Source organism: Spea bombifrons, chromosome 3 (genome assembly GCF_027358695.1).
Source record: "Spea bombifrons isolate aSpeBom1 chromosome 3, aSpeBom1.2.pri, whole genome shotgun sequence".
In the NCBI taxonomy this organism is placed as follows: Eukaryota; Metazoa; Chordata; class Amphibia; order Anura; family Pelobatidae; genus Spea; species Spea bombifrons.
Window position 1 is genome coordinate 121642812 of NC_071089.1, and position 11243 is coordinate 121654054.

At 55.3% G+C, this 11243-nt stretch overlaps 1 protein-coding gene across 1 annotated transcript in view; it reads right to left on the bottom strand.

Annotated features, from left to right (window-relative positions):
* Nucleotides 1-6318: 6318 nt before the first annotated feature.
* Nucleotides 6319-11243, bottom strand: part of DTNB (dystrobrevin beta) — a 27911-nt gene continuing 22986 nt past the window's right edge. Inside the window, exons 10-15 of the mRNA XM_053459777.1 lie at nucleotides 10235-10312; nucleotides 9565-9652; nucleotides 9156-9241; nucleotides 8109-8222; nucleotides 7320-7416; nucleotides 6319-6512 (exon numbers count right to left, since the gene is read on the bottom strand). Of these exons, the coding sequence (XP_053315752.1) occupies nucleotides 6402-6512; nucleotides 7320-7416; nucleotides 8109-8222; nucleotides 9156-9241; nucleotides 9565-9652; nucleotides 10235-10312 (574 nt within the window). The 3' untranslated portion in view covers nucleotides 6319-6401. The remainder of the gene's footprint in view (nucleotides 6513-7319; nucleotides 7417-8108; nucleotides 8223-9155; nucleotides 9242-9564; nucleotides 9653-10234; nucleotides 10313-11243) is intronic.

Here is an 11243-nt window from a genome sequence, read left to right on the forward strand (position 1 = left end):
TTTAACCTTTTCCTGTCCCAGTAACTTCCGGCCTTAACCCTTCGCTGCACGTTACAGATCTCCAGGTCAGCGTCCCGGCGGAGCGGATGGCGTGGCCCCTGTGCACGTTGTTCCAGCATCTCCCAGGACATGATGGCGTGTGGCCCGTATGTTACACGGAGAACCAAGCATGCACGAAACACTCCGACCAAAGTCTGCTCCGAAGCCCTTCGCCGCGGGGGCCGCGAGTGTCCGGTGCCTCCTCGGGGGTCACTTCACTGCTGGATGGTGGCGGCTGAAATGTGGCTTTAATAACGTGGATGGTGTGCCTGCCGGCGGAGACAGAGAGAGAGAGAGAGCGATAAAACCCCGAGACAGTCCCTGCACTCACCGTAACCAACGCAGCCCCCCCCCCCCCCCCCGGCACGCGCGGTTTGTGAATACGGGGGGGGGTTTTATGGAGAAACTTAGTTTAAAATGTAAGAGAAGACTGGTGACAGCCTGTGGCCGAACCAGCAGTATCTGATCTCTAGCGGGAAGCGGGTGGCAAGCAGGAGGCGAGGGGGAGGGAAGCGGGTGGCGAGGGGGAGGGAAGCGGGTGGCGAGCGGCTTTTACTCACTTGGATGACCCGACTCTCCGGCCCTCGGGGTTTAACCTGCAGATCAAACAAGACATACCAGATTCACCAAACGGAGACCCCCCAACCTCCGAGCTGAGACCCCTCCTGCTCTGTACACGCAGCCTGTCAATCAGAGCGATAGCCGGCCCAAGGGCCACAAATGGGAAACATAACGGGGCCCCATGTGTAGGGTCTACGTAACTAGAACAGGGCCACCAGGGCCGCTGCTTTGTAAAGCAGTTTATATGTTTTCATAGAGCTGATTACAGACTCCCCCAAAACTGGAGCCCTCCGCCTGTACGGGGCCCCGGGGGTCCACACGGAGCCCTCCGCCTGTACGGGGCCCCGGGGGTCCACACGGAGCCCTCCGCCTGTACGGGTTGCCGGGGCCCAGCAGCGGTAGGGGTTTATATATATTTGGGTGATTATTATGAATTATTGTTAATGTGGGGATTATTAACGAGCAACGGCCGGCAGACCCCCGGTGTTTGTCTCGTATAGTTCCCGCTGGAAGGGGTCACGCGTCGGGGGTGCCGCGGCGTGTGCCGGTACCTCTGTCCTTCCCGTTCTGTATCTTTTCCTGCTCTTCCTCGCCGCCTTCATCAGCTGAAATATAAAGAGAGCGTAAAGCGGACATTAGACAGCCGCAAAGCCCTCCGCACGCGCGAGACGGCGGCCGATAGCCGGGGGAAGGATGTTTTGGATAGAGCGTTTGTGTTAAAGGGTTAATGAGAATTTTTGGAACGTGAGCGCACGTCCTGAACTCCACTTTACTGAGACATCTGGAGCGGCGCTGGAGACAGGTGTCCGGGGGGCCGAGACATTCAGAGAGCGCAGATCAGACTGAGACGGAGCTCATCGGACGCGATGTGGGGAAGACTGAAGCCAGATGTGAGCGCGGAAGGTGCAGGAAACGTATGGTGCCGCGATACAGTCCGCGGCGCGCACGCGCAAACCCTGCTGGAGCCGTCGGGGGTGGGGAGATCGCCAGGAACATCTGGATGGGACGCGGACAGCTGCAGAGGGGTTAATCCCGGACGCTCTCTCTTAACTGTTTAGGCTTTTCAAGGGAAGGATCTCTGCACATCTAGTACCGGTTTGACACGTCAGCAAACGGTCAAACGCAGGGGGCTCCCGATCCCACCCCTAAGCGCCACCGGCGTGAGAACCGGCGCATGGATCGTTCATTTTGGGAGACACAATAAAAAATACGCCGTCACGAGTCAAAAACGTCTCTCTCCTGGAAAAGCTGCCGGATGGTTACGGGTCTCGCTCCGGTCGCTGCCGCCGGCGGATGGGACGCGCGCTTTATGTGACTGACTGCCTGTGACTGACGGACCCGAGTGACATCCAGCAAGAGACATACAGCACGAGAGACATCCAGTAAGAGACATACAACACGAGAGGCATCCAGTAAGAGACATACAACACGAGAGGCATCCAGTAAGAGACATACAACACGAGAGACATCCAGCAAGAGACATACAGCATGAGAGACAAGACAGGCAGGGTACAGAGCAGGCACAACGAGACGGGCAGGGTACAGAGCGGGCACAGCGAGAGGCAGGGTACAGAACAGGCACAGTGAGAGGCAGGGTACAGAGCGGGCACAGCGAGACGGGCAGGGTACAGAGGGGGCACAGCGAGACGGGCAGGGCACAGAGGGGGCACAGCGAGACGGGCAGGGTACAGAGGGGGCACAGCGAGACGGGCAGGGTACAGAGCGGGCACAGCGACAGGCAGGGTACAGAGCGGGCACAACGAGACGGGCAGGGTACAGAGCGGGCACAGCGAGAGGCAGGGTACAGAGCGGGCACAGTGAGAGGCAGGGTACAGAGCGGGCACAGCGAGACGGGCAGGGTACAGAGCAGGCACAGCGAGACGGGCAGGGTACAGAGGGGGCACAGCGAGACGGGCAGGGTACAGAGCGGGCACAGCGAGACGGGCAGGGTACAGAGCGGGCACAGCGACAGGCAGGGTACAGAGCGGGCACAGCGACAGGCAGGGTACAGAGTGGGCACAGCGACAGGCAGGGTACAGAGCAGGCACAGCGACAGGCAGGGTACAGAGCAGGCACAGCGAGACAGGCAGGGTACAGAGTGGGCACAGCGAGACAGGCAGGGTACAGAGCGGGCACAGCGAGACAGGCAGGGTACAGAGTGGGCACAGCGAGACAGGCAGTGTACAGAGCGGGCACAGTGACAGGCAGGGTACAGAGCGGGCACAGCGGTACGGAGCGGAACCCACCTGAATGCAGCTCTTTTACCAGGGAAGACATGGTGTTGGTGATTGAATCGGCTGCCACCAGTAGATCGTTGCGGAGGTTTCTCCGTGTACCTGGGACGACACGCGTGAAGACACCGTACGTCATACGTATATGAACAGATACATGTATGTGAGCACCTGGAACATACAGTTTGGGCACATACCGTGTGCAAATGCTTCCTGCGCATCTCCAAAGCCGGCGACTGAGTCCTGAGGTCCGTGCGTGGGGGTGGATCCGGCGGACGTGGATCTGACCGGCATCGGCATGGGTCTGTTAGCCCCGTGACCCGGCGAGGAGTGCGGAGACCCCGCGGCCTGCGCCTGCGCAACACGAGGGGACATCACGTTACTGCGGTTACTATAACACCCCCGCCGCAGCGCACCGCCGGAACACCGAGCCGCCACACCGACGCGCTAGGCCACACGGCAGCGGATCCCTATCCCGGCCCCAGGCATCTGACATCCAGAATTCCGAGTCTTAACAAGAAATAGCTACAGGCGGTGATATTTCCTCCTGTGCCCCCCCCACACCTACACCGGACCAACGTGGGGTTATGCACAGAAACACACATGGGGTCAGTGGGGACATTCCATTGGTTGCCATGGTGATAACACCGCTTTTCAAACTTTGTATCAAAATTTTTTGTGAGTTTCGTTTTTCAAGTTTAAATATTTTATCTAAATATTTATGGGGGGCAGTGCGAGGACCCCTATATACATGGGGGCAGTGCGAGGACCCCTATATACATGGGGGACAGTGCGAGGACCCCTATATACATGGGGGGCAGTGCGAGGACCACTATATAAATGGGGGGCAGTGCGAGGACCCCTATATAAATGGGGGACAGTGCGAGGACCCCTATATAAATGGGGGGACAGTGCGAGGACCCCTATATACATGGGGGGACAGTGCGAGGACCCCTATATACATGGGGGACAGTGCGAGGATCCCTATATACATGGGGGGCAGTGCGAGGACCCCTATATACATGGGGGACAGTGCAAGGACCCCTATATACATGGGGGGCAGTGCGAGGACCCCTATATACATGGGGCACAGTGCGAGGACCCCTATATAAACAGGGGGGGCAATGCGATGACCCCTATATGAGGATATGCCCGGAGACCCCACAGGGGGATGCCGCACTTCTTGCGGACCCCCAGGAATCCTGAGCCCAGGGGGACCGGCAGCACGGAGTGGGTGGAATCTGGGAGAAATTACATATTTAAGCATAACTGCCAACTGTCCCGATTTAAGCCATGAGAGCCGAGCGTGACATCACATCCTCATCTTTCTCCCGACGCTGAATCCCCCCGAGCCGCGCCGTGTAATCTATACAGTATGCCTGTGACCCCCCCCCCGGCGTACATTAACCCCCGAACACACAGACTCATCCAGCACTGAATTGGTTAAACACTCACATGTAGTAAAGGGCCACGTGATCAGAGTGTCCTGACGGGGGCTCTCAGCTGGGGGGGGTAAGGTGCGCTTTAATTCGGGAGGGGGGGTACTTTAGACTCTTGGCACCCGGCAGGAATCTATTTTAAGCTTCGCCGGCGGGATTACTTTGAAAAGACTGCAGCTGTCTAATGGAGAGGCCGCCGGGGGGGGGGGGGAGCGCCGGGTTCAGCTGAGTCCACAGGATTACGGAGCACGGAGGCTCTGCTGCCCCATTCAGGTTCACCCTACGGGGGCATCATGGGGGGGGGATAACAAACATATACGAGACTGGCAATAAGAGGAGTGCAGGGGTAATTAACCCCCCAGCATAGTGCTGGGATACCCGGCAACGCTGTATGATGGTACGATCCTCTCTCCAGCTCTACCCAAGAGAGATCCATGAGCAGCCTCCCATTATAATGGCTCACTTACCACATCTGCTGGAAGGCCATGCCAGGCAGATGTTCCCCGTTATGCACTTGTTAAAATGTCCGTGTCACGGATCCCACGCGGGGAGTTTCATATGTCTTAATTTGGGCGGCCGGCACACGGAATGCGACCGGCGGCCGGCACACAGAATGCGACCGGCGGCCGGCACACGGAATGCGACTGGCACGTGTCATGTGACCAGCGGCCAGCACGTGAGCCGGATCACATGTAAACCAAACACTGACCGGCTTACTCAGTTCCATTGTGCATTAATGGACATTAATGGACAATGGGTTGTCCGTAAACCAAATAAAAACAATGCATTGTGAGCCGTACAGACTCTGTCATTCAGCAGTTAAAGCTTTCAGGAATTCTCAAACGGTTAATGGAAGCCATACGTGTGCCCCGGGTTACATCATTGTTACCCCCCCTCGCTGCATCACACATGGGCAGGATGAGCACAGAGTGCCCCCCGGGGGCAGAATCGGGTACTGACACACAATATCTCACAGCCGGAGAGATCCCTGGCAGAACCAGCATCAGCTGATCAATATCCTGGAGCCCCCCCCCCCACTCTTATGTAAGGAGGAATAATCATGTATGTTGCACCTATTCATCTGGAAATCCGTTACACTGGATTATTGTAGGGATCACCGAAATGAAAATTCTGGACCGAAACCGAAAATTCTGGATTCACTTGGACAAAACAGACCTTTAAAAAAAAAAAAAACCCACACTTTTATTGAAAAGTAAAACGCCAAAATCAGACAAAACAATTGGGTATGCCTGGGCATGATAGGAGTGTGATTGCTGTTAGCAATATATTTAATGCAGCAATCACACTCCTATCATGCACAAGCAGCCAACCTGTGTAGCTGCCCCCCTTGTGTATTGATGCTGCCAGCAGTAGGGGGTCTGCATATCACTTACAGCCTCCCTGTACCATGCACCCCCCACTGACTTACACATCCATGCTATCACACACATTCATTCACAGATACCCATTCACTCCCTCAATCACGCATACTCAATCATATACTCACTTCCCCACCCCCTTACCTAAACTGCAGTTCTCTCACTCGCAGACTTCCGCAGGGGCCAGGCTGCTTCCCTCTGTGTTGCTCTCACAGTTGTTGTGCGAACAACTTCTCTTGCCCCCCCCCCGGGAGAACAGCGCAGAGTCATGTGACATGCATTCACATGACTCTGCTGGGTTCCTGCTTCCGCTGGCCGGTACAAGAGATGCTGCTCGCACACTGTGTGACCAACGCACAGGTAAGCAGCCCGGCCCCTGCGGACGATTATTTTCGGCCGATATATCGGTGCATCCCTAGTATTCAGTCTACAGACTAACACGTGAGATTTGGGAAATGTACACGCGTGTTAAGACTGTTACATGGATGTTTAGTGATGTAGAGATGTATACTGGGCAGGCCCAGCTAGCTTATACACAGGATCCATGGGGGGGCAGATCTCCCGGTTTGCATGCGCCGCTTCCCGGTGACTGACGCTCTCCCTGCGTGCTGCTGCGCATGCGCACTCCGCGTTGCCCACCCGACCGGGGCCGCTCTAATGTTCCTGCCGGTCTCAGCCAATCCGAGGAGCGTTTCGTTACACCGCAGAGCTTTGGCGCATGTGTTTAGTTTGTCCCCCTGGCCTGGTCATGTTCATAGTAATATATGATGACACGCATGACTCTGCTCCGTGTACACGGAATAAAGCTGGCCGGTGCATGCCACATGCGCGATCGCACTTACTGCCTGCCTCTGCTCCTCCTCCTGGGAACGGCGATGGGAAAAAACAGAGCAGAGAGAGAGATTACAGCACGGCAACCATGTGCACGGGGCTTATTCACTAAATCCCGCCAGGGACAGCGCGCTAACCCTTTCACTGCTGCGCTGAGCGGGGAGACATTAACTGCCTCCTCTACCGAGGGCACAAGCGCTAACCGAACCGTCACAGGACTTGGCACATCCGGCCCCTCTGGACTCCGCACGGTGTGGGGGTTATTTGAGACTAAAAGACTAGCGGGGCCCCTGGGATCTGAATGGCTCCTGGCCCAGAACACAGCGTCACACTAACTACCCCCAACACACGGCACACGGACGGCTCGCGGAGCCTCCCCATCCCCCGGCGGTAACGCTGAACACGCCGCCGAGACGACCGACCCCCCCCCGGCGGCCTGAGGCACGGATCGTGGGTAACATGTGCATTTCATGCCCTTATACCCCGTAAGGCAGGTGCAGCGGCTGCCCTCGGCTCTGGGTTTCCATGCGCGGCGGGGGCAAGAAGCGCGGGCCCCAGGGACCGGGTAACGGGGCAGCTGTGTCCCAGTGAGGGCTTTTGGGCTCCCGTTCTCTGCCCGGTGGGGGCAGATCTCCCGGTGCAGAGAGCTGCAGCGTGAGATGTTTATATGTGGAAAGTGATTCAGCTGCAAACACGGTGCTATCACCACTGGCAGCCAGCAGCAACACTGCACTGGTTGCTATGGCGATAAGACAACTTTGCGACCGGAGACGTGCATTCGCTGCGCAAGCATTACATGATGAGAGCGGAGGAATACGGGGCTGCAGGGGGGCAATTACCTTCAGCAGCTTCATCAGCCCCTCCAGCTGTACCATGAGTTCCCGCCGACTCTCCTGAAGAGCTGACATTCTCTGCTCGAGCTCATCCTTCCGCTGCCTGCAAAGTGTGGAGAGCACACGGCGTTTAACGAGGCCCCGGCTGACAAATAACCCCCCCCCCATCACACCCACCCCAAAAGGTAAGTGCACCCAGGGAGCGGCGTGCTGCAGCTTCTCCAAAGGTTAAGAGCACATAGGGAGTAGTTGCTGAAGCTTCTTCTAAAGGCCTTTCATTGTTTTCCTTTCTTACAGACTGAATATATATTACAAAGTACCCAACTTGGGGTATTTAGCATGTATGTGGGGTTCGTGTTATTTTTATGCATGCGCAGCGACTCCTTGCAGACTCTCCCTAATATATTAACAGAACCTTTAATTAATGCAGCCTCCTGATCACTGAAAGGCAGCCAGCATCCCCCGGGGGCTTTTGGGCAGATTCAGTGGGGTGTCAGATTCGCTCGGGGTTACAAGACCTATCACATCGTGTCTGCATTTACATAAAAAGCCCCGAGGGCTGTCAGAACTGCCCCAGTGACCGCCGTGACAGGGGCCGGGAACAAATCTCCCCCTAAACAAGCCTTTGACTCTCAGAAATGCCCCCCTAGCGGGGCAGATGACCGCCGGGTCTGTAGCATGTTGTGTCTATGCGGCCCGCACCGGTCAAACGCATCTCCACACAAAGCCCGCCCCGTGGGGTAATTGCCCCCGGGGCAGAGCGGAGGTTAACCCCGCGGCGTGGGGAGGACTTACCGCAGCAGGCGGAGCTCGGCGAGCAGCGTGGGGTTCTGCTGGGCTTTCTCCGGCGTGGGCTGCGAAGCCTCTTCATGTTCCAGCCGCAGCCGCTGGATCTCCTGCAGAATCTCCCTGAACGCAGCACAAAGAAACGGTTACCCCCCGGCCGCCACTAACCGGCCCCTACCCTGCCATAACCCCCCCGGCCGCCACTAACCGGCCCCTACCCTGCCTTACCCCCCCGGCCGCCACTAACCGGCCCCTACCCTGCCATTACCCCCCCCGGCCGCCACTAACCGCAAACCTCCCCCCATCCGCCACTAACCGGCCCCAACCCTGACATTACCCCCCCGGCCGCCACTGACCGGCCCCAACCCTGCCATAACCCCCCCGGCCGCCACTGACCGGCCCCAACCCTGCCATTACCCCCCCCGGCCGCCACTAACCGCAAACCTCCCCCCATCCGCCACTAACCGTCCCCAACCCTGCCATTACCCCCCCGGCCGCCACTAACAGGCCCCAACCCTGCCATTACCCCCCAGTCCGCCACTAACCGGCCCCAACCCTGACATTACCCCCCCGGCCGCCACTAACCGGCCCCAACCCTGCCATTACCCCCCCGGCCACCACTAACCGCAAACCTCCCCCCATCCGCCACTAACCGGCCCCAACCCTGACATTACCCTCCTGACCGCCACTAACCGGCCCCTACCCCCCCCCCCGGCCACCACTAACTGTCCCCTACCCAGCCATTACCCCCCCGGCCGCCACTAACCTCAAACCCCCCCCCATCCGCCAAACCCAGCCCCAACCCTGCCATTACCCCCCCGGACGCCACTAACCGGCCCCTACCCAGCCGCCCCTAACAGGCCCCTACCCGGCCGACCCTAACCGGCCCCTAATGGCCAACACTAACCGTCCCCTACCCCCCGGCCACCACTAACTGTCCCCTACCCAGCCATTACCCCCGGCCACCGCTAACCGGCCCCTACACGGCCCTCCTGCTGGGCCACCATCCTATGTGTTTTGGGCCCCGGGCTCCGGCACGAGAGGTTGGGGTCTCACCTGTTCTTGTTCTCCAGTTCTGCGATCAGCTGCCGCTGCTGTTTGTTGGCATCAAAATTGAAGCTGAGCTCGGCGGGCGGTCGGGGCTGCAACGGGAAAGAGAAAATGCACCGGGGCAACTCATTCCTACCCCGGCCCCCTAAAGCCCCCGGGGCAACTTTAATGACCCCTCAGCTGTTCCCTCTGGGCATTTAAACCTGCATGGGGCAGGCACAAGGCTGTCTGAGCTCGTCAACCACTTCTGGCACCCGGCAGTAACAAAGGGGCTTTATTACCGCGACGTCATCGGCCCCCGGGGGCCGCCCGGGGCAGGTTACCCCCCACGCAGGGTATCCTTACTATAAACCACCGTCTCTGGCTTTAGGTAAATACCGGCAGGGAAGCCCCTCACACGCGACAGAGAACCCACCGAATTCCCGGCTTCTGCCGCTAGCCGCGCCGCGTAGCGGGCGATCAGCCGGTGCTCCTCGTCCAGTCTGCCCGGGCTGTCCAGCACGCTGCACGAGAAAACACAAGAGAAGCTGACATCCGGAATGCCCAACCGCAGACCATGGAAATTCCAGCACCGCGCACACTCTGTATACACACCCCGTGCCACCAGCCGCAAAACACAAAAAGCCCGGCAAGGAAACGGTTAACGAACTACGGCAAATCGCCAAGGTAAAGCGTGGATCGACCGCCCTAAACTGAGCGGCAGCGCCATGCAAACACTCACGCGACAGGAGAGGGAAAGGAGTCGGGGCAGGCGACGGCGGTAGAGCGAGCGCCGCCGCTGAAAATTTTTTTAAAAACAGGAGATTTTCACAACTTTTACAATGAAAGAAAGTTCTGGCGGGTGAAACGCGTGGGGGGTGGCAGAATGCTGCGGGCGGGGGGGGGGGACCCAGGGGCCCTTCAGTAATGGGCTGCAGACTGGTGTACGGTGGGGCTCCGCGCAGGTCACGCGAGTCTCTCCTCACCAAAGCACGTCTCTATGGAGCTGGCGTTGGGCGCAGTCATGCTAGGAGAGGGTCCTCCCCGCGGCATTAGCATTACCCCGCGCTGGCGTGTAAAGGGTTACTCGGTATAAACGTTCTAACCGTGTGTCGTGGCGTAGCTGTGCCACGTAGTCCGCTATCAGCGCATGCTCGTCAGCTGCACGGCCGCCATTAGGGAACCTGGAAACGGTGAGCCAAGAAACCAAACAGAAAATTAACGGGGCGGAAAAACATGGAGCGGGCGAGGGCATGCCAAATAATAAGCACAAAAAAGGGGAAATCAGGCCAAATAATAATAATAATAATAATAATAATAATAGTAATAGTAAAATCAGGCCAAATAATAATAATAATAATAATAGTAAAATCAGGCCAAATAATAAGCAAGAAAAAGGTACAAACATTCCAAATAATAAGAAAAAAAAAGTTAAATCTTGCCAAATAAGGAATAAAAAAAAATACATGCCTAATAATAATAAAAATCAGAATCAAGTAATAATAATAAAGAAAAAAAGGTAAAAACATTCCAAATAATAAATAAAAAAAGAGGTAAAAACATTCCAAATAATAAATAAAAAGAGGTAAAAACATTCCAAATAATAAATAAAAAAAAGGTAAAAACATTCCAAATAATAAATAAAAAAAGAGGTAAAAACATTCCAAATAATAAATAAAAAAAGAGGTAAAAACATTCCAAATAATAAATAAAAAAAGAGGTAAAAACATTCCAAATAATAAATAAAAAAAAAGAGGTAAAAACATTCCAAATAATAAATAAAAAAAAGAGGTAAAAACATTCCAAATAATAAATAAAAAAGAGGTAAAAACATTCCAAATAATAAATAAAAAAAGAGGTAAAAACATTCCAAATAATAAATAAAAAAAAAGAGGTAAAAACATTCCAAATAATAAATAAAAAAAGAGGTAAAAACATTCCAAATAATAAATAAAAAAAAAGAGGTAAAAACATTCCAAATAATAAATAAAAAAAAAAGAGGTAAAAACATTCCAAATAATAAATAAAAAAAAGAGGTAAAAACATTCCAAATAATAAATAAAAAAAAATAGGTAAAAACATTCCAAATAATAAGGAGAAAAGATGAACAAAACA